The 18816-nt window shown below is 47.5% G+C and overlaps 1 protein-coding gene across 9 annotated transcripts in view; it reads left to right on the top strand.

Annotated features, from left to right (window-relative positions):
• The window catches only part of FRMD4A (FERM domain containing 4A), a 663610-nt gene that overhangs the window by 312501 nt on the left and 332293 nt on the right, over window positions 1-18816 (top strand). For 2 of the 9 annotated variants that reach the window (XM_067030464.1, XM_067030467.1), the window contains exon 1: window positions 17795-18198. The exons of the other annotated variants lie outside the window; for them this stretch is intronic. In XM_067030464.1, the coding sequence (XP_066886565.1) occupies window positions 18106-18198 (93 nt within the window). In that variant the 5' untranslated portion in view covers window positions 17795-18105. Of the gene's footprint in view, window positions 1-17794; window positions 18199-18816 lie in introns of those variants that run through there. 9 annotated transcript variants of the gene reach the window in all.

Below are 18816 nucleotides of genomic sequence, written 5' to 3'. Positions count from 1 at the left end.
ATGGGGATTCCCTTCTATGTTATTTGTTGCTTTTCCGTTGCTACTTTTAATATTTTTCCTTTGTATTTAATTTTTGATAGTTTGATTAATATGTGTCTTGGCGTGTTTCTCCTTGGATTTATCCTGTATGGGACTCTCTGTGCTTCCTGGACTTGATTGACTATTTCCTTTCCCATATTAGGGAAGTTTTCAACTATAATCTCTTCAAATAGTTTCTCAGACCCTTTCTTTTTCTCTTCCTCTTCTGGGACCCCTATAATTCGAATGTTGGTGCATTTAATGTTGTCCCAGAGGTCTCTGAGACTGTCCTCAGTTCTTTTCCTTCTTTTCTCTTTATTCTGCTCTGCGGTAGTTATTTCCACTCACTTATCCGTTCTTCTGTCTCAGTTATTCTGCTATTGATTCCTTCTAGAGAATTCTTAATTTCATCTATTGTGTTGTTCATCATTGTTTGTTTGCTCTTTAGTTCTTCTAGTCCTTGTTAATCGTGTCTTGTATTTTCTCCATTCTATTTCCAAGGTTTTGGATCATCTTTACTATCATTCCTCTGAATCCTTTTTCAGGCAGACTGCCTATTTCCTCTTCATTTGTTTGGTCTGGTGGGTTTTTACCTTGCTCCTTCATCTGCTGCGTGTTTCTTTGTCTTCTAATTTTGCTTAACTTACTGTGTTTGGGGTCTCCTTTTCGCAGGTTGCAGGTTCTTAGTTCCCGTTGTTTTTTGGTGTCTTCCCCCAGTGGGTAAGGTTGGTTCAGTGGGTTGTGTAGGCTTCCTGGTGGAAGGGACTGGTGTCTGTGTTCTGGTGGATGAGGCTGGATCTTGTCTTTCTGATGGGCAGGGCCGCATCCAGTGGTGTGTTTTGGGGTGTCTGTGACTTTATTATGATTTTAGGCAGCCTCTCTGCCGATGGGTGGGGTTGTGTTCCTGTCTTGTTAGTTGTTTGGCACGGGGCATCCAGCACTGGAGCTTGCTGGGTGTTGGGTGGAGCTGGGTCTCAGCGTTGAGGCAGAGATCTCTGGGAGAGCTCTTGCCGTTTGATTTTTTGTGGGGTCAGGAGGTCTGTGGTAGCCCAATGTCCTGAACTCAGCTCTCCCACCTCAGAGGCTCAGGCCTGATACCAGGCTAGAGCACCAAGCCCCTGTCAGCCACACAGCCAGGTACGTGGGGATTTTCTTGCCTTTTGGGAAGTCTGAGGTCTTCTGCCAGCATTCAGTAGGTGTTCTGTAGGAGTTGTTCCACATGTAGATGTATTTCTGTTGTATTTGTGGGGAGGAAGGTGATCTCCACATCTTACTCCTTCTCCATCTTGAAGGTCCCCCTGCAATAGGAGACTCCACTGGAGACACCAACCTCCCTCCGCAAGAGCTAGAGGTGCAGAGGCATTTTTTTCAGAGGGTTTGCAGCTTGCTTTTTTTTTTTCTTTTCCCTTGTGCTTCATCTAGTTTCACTTTTTCACAGGGTGCTTCATGCAGAGGCCTCACACATGGCACTTCAGATCAGAGTGCCTAGTGAGAAATGGCTGTGCTGACACTTCTATATATCTTCTTCGGTGAGGTGTCTGCTCAGGTCCTTTGTCCATCTTTTTTTAATATATAAATTTATTTATTTATTCATTTATTTATTTTTCGCTGTGTTGGGTATTCGTTGCTGTGCATGGGCTTTCTCTAGTTGTGGTGAGCAGGGGCTGCTCTTCGTTGCAGTGCAAGGGCTTCTCACTGCAGTGGCTTCTCTTGTTGTGAAACATGGGCTCTAGGTGCACGGGCTTCAGTAGTTATGGCACGCGGGCTCAGTAGTTGTGGCTCACAGACTCTAGAGCACAGGCTCAGTAGTTGTGGTGCATGGGCTTAGCTGCTCCAAGGCATGTTGGATCCTCTCGGAACAGGGCTCAAACCCATGTTCCCTGCACTGGCAGACAGATTCTTAACGACTGCGCCACCAGGGAAGTCCCCTTTGTCCATCTTAAATCTGGCTGTTTGTTTTCTTATTGTTGTGTTTTAAGAGTTCTTTGTATATTTTGATACCAGTCATTTGTCAGATATGTCTTTTACAAATATTTATTCCCAGTCTATGAAGTTTCTTCTCATTCTCTTAATATTATGTTTTGCAAAGCAGAAGTTTTTCATTTTAATGAAGTCCAGCTTATCAACAATTTCTTTTATGGATCTTACCTTGGTGTTATATCTTAAAAGGTATTACCATATCCAAGGTCATCTAGGTTTTCTCCTATATTATCTTCTTGGAGTTTTATAGTTTCATGTTTTACATCTAAGTCCATAATCCATTTTGAGTTAATTTTGGTGAAGAGTATAAAGTTTGTGCCTAGATTCATTTTCTTGCACGTGGATATCCAGTTGTTCCAACGCCACTTGCTGAAAAGATTGCCTTTGCTCCATTCTGTTACCTTTGCTCCTTTGCCAAAGAACAGTTGGCTTTATTTATGTAGGTCTATTTCTGGACTGTCTATTCTATTACATTGTTCTATTTATCTATTCTTGTACCAATGCCGTACTGCCCTAATTAGTGTAATTTTCTAGTAAGTCTTGAAGTTAGGTAGTGTCAGCTCTCTAACTCTATTTTTTTCCACCAACTAATCTGGTTCTTTTGCCTCTCCATATAAATTTCACAATCAGTTTGTTGATATCCATAAAATAACTGGCTGGGATTTTGACTGAGATTATATTAAACATATAGATCAAGTTGCGAAGAACTGACATTTTGACAATATTGAGCCTTCCTATCCATGAACATGGAATATTTCTCCATTTATTTATTTCTTCTTTGCTACCTCTCATGAGAGTTTTCTCATTTCACTCATATAGATCTTGTACATATTTGGTGAGAATTATACCTAAATTTTTCATCTTAGGGGGTGCTAATATAAATGGTAATGTATTTTTAATTTTAAATTCTACTTTTCCATTGCTGGTATATAGGAAAGCAATTGACTTTTGTATATTAACTTTGTATCTTGCAACCTTCCTATAATCACTTATTAGTTCCAGGAGTATTTTTGTCAATTCTTTCAGATGTTCTACATGGACAATCATGTCATTTGTGAACAAACAAAGATTTATTTCTTCTTTCCAAATCTATATAACTTTTATTTCTTTTTTTTGTCTTACTGTATTAGCCAGGACTTTGTTCAGTAAGATGTTGAAAGGAATGATGAGAAGGACAACCTTGGCTTGTTCCTGGTCTTAGTGGGAAAACTTCATGTTTCCACTAAGTATGATGTTATTTGTAGGTTTTTGAGGGTATTCTTTATCAAGTTAAAGAAGTTTACCTCTAGTCCTAGTTTACTGACAGTTTTCATCATGAATGGGTGTTGGATTTTGTCAAAATCCTTTTCTGCATATACTGATATGATCGTGTGATTTTTCTTCTCTAGCTTTTTGATATGATGAAATACATTAGTTAATTTTTGAACATTGAAACAGCCTGGTATACCTGGGATAAATGCCACTTGCGCATGGTATATATTTCTTTTTATACCTTTTGTATTCAATTTGCTAATACTTTGTTGAGTATTTTTCCATTTATGTTCATGAGAGATATCAGTCTGTAGTTTTCTTTTCTAGCAATATCTTTGTCTGGTTTTGCTATTAGAGCAATGCTGGTTTCATAGAATGATTTAGGAAGTCTTCTCTCTGCTTCCATCTTCTGGAAAAGATTGTAGAGAACTGGTGTACTTTCTTCCATAAATGTTTGGTAGAATTCACCAGTGAATCCATCTACCCTCTGGCTTCTCTCAAGTTTTTTTCTTTATCATACATGCACCCCTATGTTCATACCAGCACTATTTACAATAGCCAAGACATGGAAGCAACCTAAATGTCCATCAACAGATGAATGGATAAAGAAGATGTGGTACATATATACAATGGAATACTACTCAGCCATAAAAAAGAATGAAATAATGCCATTTGTAGCAACATGGATGGACCTAGAGATTATCATAAGTGAAGTAAACCAGAAAGAGAAAAACAAATATCATATGATATCACTTATATGTGGAATCTAAAATATGACACAAGTGAACTTATCTATGAAACAGACTCAGTAGACATAGAGAACAGATTTGTGGTTGCCAAGGGGGAGGGGTGGGGGAGGGAAGGACTGGGAATTTGGGATTATCAGATGCAAACTATTATATATAGGATGGATAAACAGCAAGGTCCTACTGTAGCGCACAGGGAACTATATTCAATATCCTGTAATAAACCATAATGGAAAAGAATATGAAAAAGAATTTTTTTTTAAAAAGATATTTTTCTTTATCTTTGATCTTCTGAAGTTTGACTCTGATATGCCTAGGTGTAGTTTGGTTTCTTGTGGGGTGTGGGATTGTGTGTGTGGTTTTGTGGTGGGGGGTTGGTTTGGGTCTTTTTTAGGTCGGCGGGGGAGGAATTTATCTGGTTTGGTATTCTGTGAGCTTTCTAGATCTGTGGTCTTGTGTCTGACACTGAATTTGGGGAAATTCTCAGTCATTATTTCTTCACACATTGCTTCTGTTTTCTTTCCTCTCTTTCTTCTCCTATTCCCATTATACATATGTTACACATTTTGTAGTTGTCCCACAGTTCTTGGATATTCTATTCTGTTTGGGGTTTTTTTTCCAGTCTTTTTTCTCTTTGCTTTTCAGTTTCAGGAGTTTCTGTTGTCATATCCGCAAGCTCAGAGATTCTTTCCTCAGCAGTGTCCAGTCTACTGATGAAACCGGCAAAGGCAGTTCTTCATTGCTGTCACGGTGTTTTTGATCCCTAGAGTTTCTTTTTGATTCTTTCTTAGAATTTCCATCTCTCTGTTTTTGTTATCTGTCTGTTCCTTCATACAGTCAGCTTTTTCCATTAAGGCCCTTAGGATAAAAGTCACTGTTTTTGTTGTGTTTGTTATTGTTTGTCTGTTTGTTAATTCCTGGTCTGATTTAATTCCAGCATTCCTGCCCTAGCTGACTCTGGCTCTGATGCTTCTTCAGTCTCTTCAAACTGTTTCTCACCTCTGAGGATGCCTTGTAACTTCATGGTGGACATGATGTACTGGGTAAAGAGACGTGTGGGGAATAGGCTTCTAGTAACGTGGTGGTGAGGCCAGCGATGGGGCATTCTACACGCCTACATGAGGTCTCAGTCCTTTAGGAGCCTGTGCCCTTGGACTGTGAACTTCACAGTACTTCTCGGGGATTTTCCCTCCTTTAGGTGAGACAGGATGGGTGGAGGAGGAAGCTGGAGTTGGCATTTCCCTTCCCCCAAGTAGATTATACTCTGATACAACCTCAACGGTTCATGCTCTGGTGAACTATTTTCTTCTTCTTGAGAACAGAATGCTCTGATGTATCTCCACATACGCAACCCTAAAGCATACCGAGAATGCGTTTCAACGTCACACGGACTTGGGGTCTCAACCCCAGGTTGGCAAGCATTTAATCTTTCTGAGCTCTGATTTCCTTGTCAATAAAGTGTAGGTAATACTACCCGGGTTACAGGACCACAGTGAACGTTTAAAGAGGTCATTTAGAGCCAGTGCCCAGGGCCATGCTCGATGCAGAGGAGGCACCGGGCAAGTTAGTCTTCTTCCCTTTGCCTTCCCCTGGAAAAGGCGTTGGTTTTAAGCCCCTAACCATAAAAAGTACTTTCCCATTTCTTCACCCTTAAAGCTCTCTCTCACGCTCACCACCTAACCTTCCCCTTTGAATGATCAGGGATCTGGGTCCTGTCGAGGCACAGCACTGGCTCCCTGCCTCAACCAGACCTGCCTGTGGCCGTTTCTCCTGCCTGCTTGCAGAATGGCAGGAGGCGCCCGGTCCGGAACTCATGCAGCAGCCGGCAGGGGGATGGAGCACCGGGCGTGGGCTGTGCTTGGCTTCTGTTCTCCGGCTGGGCTCCCCTGGTGGGGCCATTTAGCAAGGGGACCTGGGCCTCCACCTCCCAGAAGAGAGCCAGGGAGGGTTCGACATCCCACAGGGCTTAGGAGGCTAAGAACCCATGTAAGAATGAGGGGACGTGACATCGACAGCCCGGCGTCCCCGCTCTCCGCCTTCCGAGGGACTACAGGCGTTCCTACGTGCGTCTGATTGTCTAGAAGGAATACTTCCTTTCGAGTGCCGTTAGCCTTGGGTTTGCGCCGTAGCTCGCTAGACGGTCATCTCACTATCTCAAGAACAGCTGTTTCCATACTGACACTTCCTTTCCAGGATTATGAAGGGCCGCCGGGGGCTTCGTGGGAACGCGGGGCTTCTGCAAGATGAGATAAAAGGAGCACGTCAGGCCTGGCCTTTTGTAATTACTCGTCAGCAGTCCGGGGCCCTCGTAGCCGCGATGCTGCCAGGTTCACGGGCGAAAATAACACACACACACGTGTGTGCACACGAGTGTGCACACACACAGCACCGCACTGAAGTAGAGAGCTCAGGAGGCGGCATCAGGACCTCCCTGGCCGCCCAGTGGGTAAGACTCGGCGCTTCCACTGCAGGGGGCACCCTTTTGATCCCCGGTCGGGGAACTAAGATCCCGCAGGCCACGTGGCGTAGACAAGGAAAAAATGGTGTGATCAGTCAAAAGCATGAATGGCCCCTCAGGACTGGTTCCAGAGTGGATGGCAGTGCCCTTGCTGATGTATTTGTCTTTCTCCTTTTGTCCGTCCAGCCTCATCTTGTTTCAAAGGGTTTAAGGTGCTCCTGTCCAAGGTATAGTTTAAAGGCTGGGCGTTCAGCAGCTATTTCAATAGCAGATCTGTGGACGGAGAGCCCTGTAACACACACTGGAGGAAAAGAAACCAGACGAAGTGAAGCAGGTCTCCTGAAACATTTACTTGTTGGATTAAGTAACCCAGTATCTGGACTCAGATCTGTCCATTCAGAAAGAGGCCAGGAGCCCCAGGTCTCCGTCCACAGCCCGGCGTCTGCTACCTGCATTCCATGCACACCTTCTCAGGGCCGTAGGTGCCCTTCTAATTACCACCCATTTTGCTCCCAGGCCTCATGTGGCTCAAACTGCCTTGAACATTGTTCCTTCTCTTTACAGTTTCTCGTTTTTATCAAAATCATACGTGTATGTGGCAATTTTCGTAACGTTTTAAAGTTGAAGAGTACCAGAAAACGTATAAAGGAAAACACCGGACTCCATTTCCCTTCTTTCCATCTCTAAGTCCCTCCACAGGGGCACTCATAGACTTTCAACTGTTGCTTCAGATTTCACAGCCATCTGTTTATACTGTGGTTTCTTTTGTTTATTTTTTAATACATTTATTTATTTATGGCTGCACTGGGTCTTTGTTTCTGCGCACAGCCTTCTCACTGCGGTGGCTTCTCTTGTTGCGGAGCGGGGGCTCGAGGCGCACGGGCTTCAGTCATTGCGGCACGTGGGCTTGGTAGTTGTGGCGCGCAGGCTCTAGAGTTCAGGCTCAGTACTTGTGGTGCGCAGGCTCTAGAGTGCAGGCTCAGTACTTGTGGCGCAAGGGCTTAGTTGTTCCGAGGCATGTGGGATCTTCCCGGACCAGGGCTCGAACCCATGTCCCCTACACTGGTAGGTGGATTCTTAACCACCACACCACCAGGGAAGTCCCTATATTGTGATTTCTTTCCTTTTTTTTTTTTTTCTTTTTGTGGTACGCTGGCCTCTCACTGTCGTGGCCTCTCCCGTTGCGGAGCACAGGCTCCGGACACGCAGGCTCAGTGGCCACGGCTCACGGGCCCAGCCGCTCCGTGGCACGTGAGATCCTCCCGGACCGGGGCGCGAACCCGCGTCCCCTGCATCGGCAGGCGGACTCCCAACCACTGCGCCACCAGGGAAGCCCTGTGATTTCTTAATTACTCAATTTTTGGTATTTTATGCTGCCAGCCTGGAAGATGAGGCTTAAAATTTACTTCCATTGTACTCCACGTCCCTACCGGCACACACATATCTCTTCTCTACTATCTTTTCAATATATCTATATCACAGTTTAAATCAAAATTAAGTTTTATTGTGACTACCAGGATATTGTTTACAGCTGAGGACAGTTGGATAGTATCATTGTATATCCTGGATTTTCCGACTTTATGTTTTTCCAGGAATTAACAATTGCCTTTTGTTCCATTGTTTGCTTACTTAACACTCTCTTGTACCCGTCAAGCCTTTTTCTCTGCGATCTTCAATAGAGCTGTGTCTCTCCTCTCAACTTGGCAAACTCATTAGACCCTCAACCTATTCCTTTTTTCTTTGTTTTTTGGAGGCATCCTTCCTGGATCCCTCCATCCTCCTGCACCAATTGGACTAGCTCTGTAAGTCTCTTGTACCACTGTCTTCTTGAGGCTCCTTTTTCCCAACACTCTGGGAACTCCCTTTGCACCAGTCCTGTGACCTGCTCTCCTTTTCTTGGAACTCATGTTCCCCTCTTTGTAGGTTTAGCTTTCTTTTGCTGGAGATTGTCTTCCAGTAGGCTCCTAAGAAAAGGTGCCTGATTCGTGTTCTTGCATGTCTGCCCTCACACTTGACTAATAACTTGTCTAGTGGTTATTTGTCTGCTCTTGAAATCCAGACCTACATGTCCAGGCTTGACTCCCCTCTTCAGTTCCAGGTCAAAATGTTCAGGCACCAGAAATTCTGTCCGTTCAGAGCTACACGTTATCATCTCCGCAAAGGTCCCCCTTCTCCTGTGTGCTTATCTTAACTAAATAGGACCGTCCTTCCTTTAGTCCCTCAGGAAACAGGAACACTATTCGTCCTTCCAGCATTTATAACTCACCAACATCTTGTATTCAACCTCTCACCACCATCCTAGTTCTGGACTTAATCATCCCTCATTTGGACAATTGCAGTGACATTGTAACTGCTCTTCTTGTCTCTATACACCTCGGCTCTCCATTCTACACTTCATCCTTTATCACTCAAGTTCAAAATATTCAGGAAGATAGTGTCCCTCCCTTTCCAAAAGTAACTTTTAATGATTCCCCCTTGCAAATAGAATAAGATCTAAAAGATATTCTTCTGTAGTATGAACGTCAGAATCTGGTCTCATTGTCATTTCTGACCACCCTCGTTGTTACACATGTGATTCCACTGTCTCGTTCAAGTTTCACAATAGTCTTGTTATCTGTATTCATGCTACCGAGGTTTGAAGTTCAAATAGAATGGAGCGCCCCAAGCAAACAGTAACAGAATCTCTTACCCATCCTCATTTACATCTAAGGGTTTGCCCATTGCAGGTATTTTGCCCATTTTGGCCATGATCTGATATTGGGAAACCCTTTGGCATTTTGACTTATGGGACCCCTCTAGGGCACACTTTAAGATAAGGCATATTCCTACTATATGAGACTTCTGGACACCCATCTTCCTAGCAGATTCAAATGCTTTCTTTCCTCTCCTTGGGAAAATACGGACCATGTGGCTCATTCCAGAGACCCCTGGGCAAATGGACAGTTACCCTTGCAAATGACGTGTTCCTGGACACAGGAAAGAAAGCAATCTGATGGCCAAAATGAAAACCACCCTTTTTTGCAGCATCAGAGGGATCAGTTAAACCAAGATGAACCATTCTCCTATTGAAGAAAATTACATGTTAAATTTATCCTCCTGGAAAAAGGAAGCATGGAAATTAGAAGCAGATTTAAGAGTTGGTCATTTACCACCCAATGCTTAACTGAAATTTGAGAGCTAAAAAAAAAAAAAAAAAAAAAAAATCAAAAGTCAACATCCATTGACTGTTTGGAAGTGTACTACATATATGTATTAAGCTAATCCTGGGTAGTCAATACCACAGATAAGGACATTATTTATTTGTCCATTCTAGGTGCAATTACACAGTTTAACCAATGCAAACAGCACTTCATAAATATAGCAAATCAATGCTATTTATCAAAATCCATCCATAACCGATAGCACATGAAAAAGGGCTTTGCAAATGGCCTCGGAAGCCAATCTACACTGCCAGCCCCACACAGGTCAGGCTACTTCCTGCCTAATCACACAGGCATCCCAGCAATCTTATTGATTCCTCAGGACCTGGCCACGACATCACTCCTAATAGCACATGCAATGAGCCATTACCACCGTGAGGAAGAGCCGTCATCCCAGGCTGCAGCCATTGATTGCCTGACTTAGCCTCAAGCTGGGAAGGGCAGGTGAAGCTCTGATGGGGGCAAATCATACCCGGGTCACATGTGAAGAGTTGAGTAATCCCACCACCATGCTGATTGGCCTGTTATTTGATGTACATGAAGCAAGGGCTGCTAAGACAGAACATGGACGGATCTTCCTCATAGGCCATTGATACTGTCCACTTGACATCCTCTTTGGCTTGATCGTTGCCATAAAGATTGAAGGAGATTCTTGGATGCCTGGTTAGTACACAGGGTTTCCATCAGCACAGGCTACATCTTCTTCCCTGTCTTGGGAGAGGGTGAAATCTGGTTTCCTTTGTGATGGGATATGTGTGTTTTTGAGTTGATGGCGATAGAGGGTCTTATTCTGGGCTAAATTCTCTACTCAAATGAAACATCCTCAAGAGGGAGTTTTCAAAGGTCAGAGAAGAAGTCTCTTTACCCCTCCCCCCCCCAAAAAAAAATGGGACTTAGCTGCATGGCCTTTAGGGAATTCGGATGGATGAAACATGGCCATCATAGCAGGCTATGTATGAAGAGGGGGAGAGGTAGATGGTGAGGTCCAGTAAGGCTGTTGTGGTGACACAGTTAACAGGAGAACTCTCTCTCTGTGTGTGTGTGTGTGTGTGTGTGTGTGTGTGTGTGTGTGTGTGTGTGTGATTTACAAAGAACTTTCACAAACATGATTTCATTTCCTCCTGTGGGGTAGGTAGGTGTGCAGTAACCTTCCAGGTGCCAACTCAGGTATAAGGCCAGCGTCCTTTCACTCCCCCATCACAGAGAGGAGCTGAGTTTCGGGAACAAAAGAGTCTTCCAATAAGCAAAAGTTCTCTTGTGTCCTCAGTCCTTGGCCCAGCACCTGATACACATAGCCAGCTAGGAGAGTGTAACAGTTCACGGACTCTGAGGCTGCTTCCAGGGGGCCTCGGACAGGTGACTTCAAGGCTCCCTGCCTCCGTCTCTTCATCCGGGGAAAACAAGATTATCTATTTGATAAGGTCTTGTGAGAAGTAAACGAATGACCGTACTTTTAAAAACCTTCAGAAGAGTGCCTGTAATAGAATGTGCTGGGTAAGGGGGTTGCCATTATGTCATTAGTCACTCAGTCAAATAATTGTTGAACGAAGGATGTGCAGCCCAAGCAATGAGAAGAAATGACAACGTTGGTGTAGACAAGGCCAAGGCCAGTGTGGAGCTTGGTATGGAATACAAGAAGACCACAGACAGTATCATCTCAGAACCAAATAGTAAACTCCTCCTCATCCACCAAACCTTTTCCCAGCAAGGATAATTGGGAGTCAAACTGAAGGATTCAGATTAAGCTTCATTTATTCCCTTTGCCAGGCTGGTCATGGAGGAGAACTGTTCAATGAAGCCCAGGGCAGGGCCCAACTAGGCCAAGGAAGCTTGAAACAGAAAGAGAGAGAGAAATAGGGGAGGAAAAATTCATCTGCCTACCCAAGCTCCCTACAATTTTACCTACTGTTCCTTCCAAATGCCGTGGCAGGAGGGAAAGTCTGTCCGAAGATGGGAAATGCCAACCGTGCATAGAATCAGTGCAAACCTTAAGTTCCAACCGAGAGAAACCTGAACTGTCCTGCACGGGGACCTGTCAATAATCCCGCAGGCCCTGGGCACGTGAGGTCCGGGGACACCAGTGTTGCTCCACGTTTCGTTCGTAGGGATATTGGGTTTCGTGTTTGGCCTAAATTCCAGCCATTTTCAAACAGAAAATTACGGCTGTCAGCAGTATTTCTGTTTGCACAGCCTCAGTCACAGCTTTACTCTAATAAGACGTGACATGAATCACGCAGGCTAGCTGAGTTAGGAGCTAATGGAAATGGTGCTGGAATGTTGAAGAAAGACAGAGCTTCCCTCCCTCCTGCTGGAGGCATTTTCCAAATTGGTTAGGAATGTGTTGTCTTCACGTGCGCGTTTGGGTCAATCTCTGCCTGTTTCCTCTCTCATCCGTTTTACATGACAGTCCTTAAAAACTCCAAATGTCATTCAAGGCTCCAGCTCAGGGCCGGTGTGGGGTGATGCCGGGGGTGGGGCAGGTAGGAGAGGTCAGGGCAGGAAAGTCTCTCTCTGGGACTGGCAGGGTATTTAAACCCCATCTTGTCCTTGCAGGGTGCCTGTGGGTTCTTTGAAGACCCTGCCCCGACCCCTTTCTCACTGCTGGGGGATTTCTCACCGGGGTTCCCAGGTACAGGTGATATGCCTCTTACTATCCTCGAACCCAGTGCCAGTGTGTCGGGGGCGAGCGGTCCCCACACCGACGATTCTCCAGCACCAGCCGGCTGTCTTACAGTTCAGCTCGGTTCTGACGCTGTCTGCCTGAACACGGCATTGGATGCCCCAGGTTGAGGGCTCAGTCCTACAAGACTGCCTTGCCCCGACTTCAGGCGCCAGCCGCAAGTCCAGGGTATCACCTGAGCTTCTGACCAGATGGCCACAAGTCAGACCCCCTTTGGGGGTTTGCTTCCTTTGCTAGAGTAACTCCCAGAACTCAGAAACATTTCAGTTACTAAATTTCCGGTTGATTATTAATGGATATAACTCGGGAACAGGCAGATGGAAGAGAAGCATGGAGCAAAGGTGTGAGTGCACCCGTCTCCCCCAAATCTCCAGGCCGGAAGCTCTCCAAACCCCAGACTCTTGGGATCTTTAGGGAGGCTTCCTTACACGGGCGTGATGGATTACATCATCGGCCACTGGAGACTGATTCAACCTCCAGCCCCTCTCCCCTCCCCAGAGGTCAGTGGGGGGGGGGGGGACTGGAAGCTCCAGCTCTGCAGTCGCAGGCTTGCTTCCTCCGCACCAAGCCGCATCCCCAGGTGTCCTCACCCGTGAACATAACAAAAGGCACCAGTGAGGAAATGACGAGGGTTTTAAGAGCTCTGTGCCAGGAAAGGGGACTAAGACCAATTGTGTAATTTTGGTTACAGATCACAATATTCTACCCTCTCCCAGCTGCTCATGTGAGGTCCTCGCCCCCAGCCTCTGTCAGCCGCCCTCCACGCAGCACGCCGCGCGCCTAGGATGAACCTAGGATGGGCTTAGCCTCCCCCGCTTTGCTGCCAGCGGCTGCGTCCCTTGGTCCCTGTCCCTGTAACCCTCCCCGCGGGCACCTCGCAGCCCCTCTCCCCGGGCCTGAGGCGAGGGGCCAGCGGCGCCCCCTCCTGCCCCTCGCCCCCGCCGGGACAGCCTGCAGGGCGAGGGCCCCCGAGGGCTTCGGAGCCTCCCTCGCCAGCCCCGGAGTAGGCGTCGGCGAAGCTGGCCCCCGCCGCCTCGAAACCGCCAGTAAAACCGAGAAAGAGCCCTTTCACATCCTGCTCAACTGACAGCAAATAGGGGCTTGAGATGGACTTTAGGAGCAGCATCTCATCTGTCTGCTTTCCGCTGTCTTCACTTCCCTAATACGAGCCATATTCCGCCTTTCACCGGAGGAAGGACGAAGACGAACGGAAAGGCCCGAGAGGACCTTCTCCAGGTTGATCCTGGCCTTCTTTCCCGAAGGGCGCTGCAGCTCACCCCCCCCCCAACGCTCCTCAGCGCGCTGCCCTTTGACCCTGACCCCAGGCTCCCAGGGACCTCAGGCTGCCCTCTGACCCGGGAGCCTCGTTATGGCCCCCCTCCTCCCCCTGCTGCGTGCCCTCAGTCACCCCCCCCGGCCGACACCTCTGTGTCCCATAAGCCCTTCTCACGTTCTGCGCAGTGACCACAGTCGGGCAGTGCCAGCGAGCGGGCTGGTGCCGGTGGGTCACGGGTGTGCGGGGAGACAGGCGTCCACGTGGACCTGCCCAGGGCCGAAGAGATTAGCCTCCCCGGTGGTCGCCGCAGGCCCTGGGCCAGCAGCTGGAATGAGCATTCGGTTCTGGTAGGTCAGGCTCCCTCCGGGCAGGAGGGCGCGACGACCGGTCCCCATTTCTGTGGCCAGTGTCCTCCCAGGAGGCCACCCGCCTTCCCCGGGGCTGCCCAGCAGGCGCCAGCACGGTCGGACCTCCGACACGGGGGTCCCCGCTCGCAGCCGTGCACACACCACCCCGGGGAACCTTCCCTCTCCTGCTTCCCACCAGCACTGGCGTCAGCAGAGGCTGCCCCCCGACAAGCCATCACCCCCAGCCCGCTCTTTCCCCTCCTGCTCTCCCTGACCGTTTGATTGGATACATCTTGCTCTGGTGCGTCAAGACCATTGATTCTCCCGAAGCATGGCTCCATCGATTGCTAGGCATTTGCCTTCCAGGGTTTGGATGTGAACACTTTCGCTGAGACTGGAAGGAAATATTCAAAACGAACGAATACAGAGCTTCACCGGGGACTTCCCCGGCGGTCCAGTGGTTGAAGGCTTCGCCTTCCAACGCAGGGGGTGTGGGTTCGATCCCCGGTTGGGGAACTAAGATGCCGCGTGTCTTGTGGCCGAAAGACCGAAACATAAAACGGAAGCGATATTGTAACAAATTCAGTAAAGACTTTAAAAATGGTCCACATTAGGAAAAAAAAAATCGTTAAAGAAAAAGCTCCACCAGCCTTGAGTGGGTGCTGGCCTGCCCGAGGCATGGGAAGCAGCAGCTTCAGGGACTCCAGAACAGAGGTGCGTCTTCCCACGCCATCTCCCAGCAGCCTTCATTGGCACCCCGACCCGGCAGCCTCCTCCCCGCCTGTCCCGTGCCCATCAGGCTATTCCCTTGACGCACAGGGAACCCTGACCTCCAGCAGCCTGGTGGAAACATGCTCTCTCTAAGTAATACACTCCCTCGCCGCTCTCCACAGGGGATTGGGTCCAGGACCCCTGCGGATGCCAACACCTGTAGATGCTCAAGTGCCTGAGAGCTGGCCCTCCGTATCTGCAGGTTCCACCTCTGCAGGTTCACCCAACAAGGGATCGAAACCTATATCCACGGTTGGTTGAATCTGTGGATGCGGAACCCACGGATGGGGAGGACTGGCTCCACTCCAAAGGCTGAGCTCCAAGGGACGTCAAAGCAGCGGTTCCAGCACTGCTCAATATGACGCCATCTCCTGTATTGAAATTCTCTCTCTTTCAAAGACAGTGGTCTTTCCATTTCTCTGATGGGCCCCATGGATACATCTCCGTTCTAAATTTCCAAAGTGCTGTAATCTGATAAAGTCCTCAGTGGCAGGTGAGAGTATAAGGGACCAAGTCAGGCCCTGAAGTCACCCAGATTGACTTTGGTTTTCATCTTAGCTCTGACAGTTCTAACTGTGCTACCTTGGTCAACTTATTAACCCTCCCTGGGCCCCGGTTTCATCCCTTATAAAACATGGATAATGGAGCTTCATTCCACCGTGGAGTTAGCCCTTGCTGACCTTCCAGCATGTTGCCTGGCAACTGCTGGGTACTCAGTAAGCCTAAGTTACCCTCGCCTCTCCTAAAGCGGTCCTATCCGCTAAGGGATGGGTGCATGTCCCCTCCCAAGAAACATGCTTGTATTGTAACAGTGTAACAAGGGTCTTCTGGAGGTAAATAGTTTAGACTCGGTAATCGATTGAAAATGTGTAAATCTCAAACACCCACAGCAAGACCATCAGAAAGATCATTTTGCCCAAGCTGGACTTTGGGAGCCTTCACACCTCTCTGAGGAGGTGTCCACCGACTCTGTGGGGACTGGGGAGGGCTCTCTATTAGCTGGGAGGAGGCGCCAGTGCTGATATGAGAAATGATCCTGGTCTCCACACCCCCAGGGTAGGGAATGGGGGTAGAATGTGTGGGAGTCCGGCCAACGCTTATTTTTGTTTCCATTAACATTCTCTTCTATATGTATTTTAACTTTAATCAAAGGCATATGTTTTTGTTTTATTTGCACTTAGTTCATCAAAGTGTCCCTTATGATCTGGAGCCTTGAGCTCTTCAGCGCGACTCTCATTAATACCCCTGGGAAACAGGAAGTTGCATTTAGTCAAATATAAATAAATCCAGCTCCCAGGGGCTTTGCCCTGGCCTGGGTCAGGAAAGAGACGGTGACTTCTCAGTTGATCTGACCCATGGCCCCCTCTCAGACTGCACTTGCAAACAGAATCCCAGAGCTGTGGACAGATAAGGGTTTAGAAAATGTGCCTATCCTTTGTTCAAAACCGTTATGGAATCGAACGGGGTTTTATGAAGGAAAGAGAGTCTATCGATCCGGCCAAGCTATTGGGTAGCATTCCAGATGTATTTCCACGGGGCAGTGCAGAAGGGAAGTGAGAAAGAGGAAGAAGGGTCTGTAAGCCTAAGCCAGCTCGCCAAAGTCTCTCTGCGGGTCATGCTGGAGAAGTTTCCATCTTCCCCTGTCTCCCCGCTTCCCTCTCACCCTTTCACAGCTCTCAACCGCACATATGGAACCCATTACGAACAAAGCCCGATTGTTGTATATTTGGAATTTCCCACATCAACTTGATGCTTTCTTTAACTGCCTCTTAATGTGTGTCTGAGTTGGGTGCCCAGACCCACGTCTCCATCCTCCCACCCCACCGCGAGGAGCCCCACTCCTAAGAGTCTTCTTCCTGATTCCTTTTCGAGCAGCGTAGAATTCCACTTCTTCCCCCCTGCTCCCTCCAACACCCACTTCCCGTCAGACTCTTAGAATAAACAGAACTTTCTTTTCCGTCGTTTTCAATAAACGGGGCTGTAGAGGATAAATAAAAGCTGGTTCCCAAAGCCTAAGAGTGATATTAGGCAAACGCCCCAGAGCATGGGATTTTTTACGAGGGAAATGGCATCCCTTTCATAAAACCCCAGAACGGAGCGAAGCAGCGGAGGCAGAAATATGCTAAAAAAGAAAAAAACGAAAACGCCTCCAACCCTGGAAGCTCCTTACTTGTTCTTTCTTTTGAGTAATTTTCTCTGCTATAGAAATAAGGAGACTTGGGGAGGAGTAGGGGTGGGGGCGGTTGCACAAATGAGCGATATATATCGGAAACAGAATATTGCAGGACACTTAACATTTCTAGAGCACGTGTACCAGCAGTCTGAGAAGCTTGTGCGACGTGCAGTTATACCATCCGATTAGAGAAGAATAGACAAATGTGATGGGTGAATCTGAGCCTAGACAGTCCTTTTCAGAGCCTTGTAAAATCAAACATAATTTCTTCATGTTTATTGGCACACATAAAAATCAATGCTCTGTAACACAAACATTTAAATGAGGACATGCCAAATGCGAGTCTGTCTGGTATATTTGATTTGATTCATCTGAACCACGGGATACAAACATTGTCTCCTTTCTTCCCTCACACTTGCTCTTTGTCGACGCCATTCACATATATAATTAACTGTATGCCTACCTTTATCTTCTATCCGTTGGAAAAAGCAGGAAGGGAAAAATGTGCCTGTCTGACGCTCGGGACCACGCTTATAATTTATGACCGGGAAGAGCGCTTCCCCACCAAGTCCCCACCGTGTCACGTCACTGCCCTGCGAATGTTTCTCCTGTGTCCAGAAGAGAGTGAAATCAGAATATGCGGGGTTTTTGCACATTTAATCTCTACACCAGATGGTGATATTCCAAATGGTCTTTTTAAGGTGAGCATGTGACCTACTGTATGGCCAAGGGGCTTTGGAGTCACGTGATGGAGTGGATAATACGTCTGCTAGGGCTTCGATTAGACAGCTGACCTGGTTACCGTCTGCGGCCACGAGAAGCAAAGTTGACATTTCTGGATCACTCTCCCCGGAAGCGTCATTTGCCCACCCCTAGGACGTGCAGACTCACCGCGGGACTGACTGACAGACAGGGGCAGACAGGAGGGAGCTGGGCTCCGCTGCGGGAGACGCGCTGAAGTTGCAGAACTTGGGCTCTTTTTCTTCTTCCCCATCCCCCCACCTCCTGACACACCACATCTTGGCTCATAGGTCGGAAGAAAAAAAACTCTTTCAGTTATTTGATTTTTGGGAAACCTCCAGGAGTTTCCCAGTTTCGAGGACGCCTCCGTCTCTCCCTTGGCTGGGAACACACGCGCGCGCGCAGACACACACACACACACACACACACACACACACGCAGAGACTCACCCACGGCTCTACACCATGGTGGTTCAGGCTGCAGTGGCTCCAAACAGATCCCAGAGACTTTTACTGAAAATTCCTTATGGATCTCTGAGAAGACGCAGCGTGGAGAGGGTAAGCGACGTGGCGGGCTGTTTGTTCTTCACCCGAGCAATTGCTCCAAAGAAAGGGGGAGGTTTCTTTTCCTCGTACATAGCATCCCTGCTGGTAGTCGTGTTTTCCTGAAAAATTCAAATTCCTGTGACTGGAGAACACTATGGCATATGTCATTCTTTTTCTTTGTAGATAATGATGAGAAATTTGAAACAAATGTCGGTCGGCTGTGCACGGGGGTTGGGGCTGTTAGAGCTGAAACAGAAGAGAAAAGGGGGCTCTGCCCTCCGGAAAGAGCAGGGTCGATGAGAGTGCTGGTGGAGAAGAGCTTCGGGCTGCAAAACCTGTTTTCCTCTCCGTTTGGTGAGACAGATCCACTGGTGCAGCAGGGCTGCAAATTTCCTTTCCTCTGCTGGGTGACAGTGTCTTCAAAGGAGGTGATGATGACAAGGAGCTGTGACACTTGGAGGGTTTAAATGATGCACCAGGTTGATTCAAACCCCCTCTGTTGTTTAGTTGTGGTCGTACGGTTGCAAATACCTTGCTGTCACTTGGGGGTTTTTAACCATTATGGGTCGTGGCTCTCTGCTAATTTTCTGAAAACAGGCTTACTTTACGGTAGCACCTGGCAGAGAAGAT

This window comes from Kogia breviceps, chromosome 3 (genome assembly GCF_026419965.1).
Source record: "Kogia breviceps isolate mKogBre1 chromosome 3, mKogBre1 haplotype 1, whole genome shotgun sequence".
NCBI lineage: Eukaryota > Metazoa > Chordata > Mammalia > Artiodactyla > Physeteridae > Kogia > Kogia breviceps.
The sequence above is the reverse complement of the archived record's forward strand: the minus strand, read 5'-3'. Positions and strand labels throughout refer to the sequence as shown.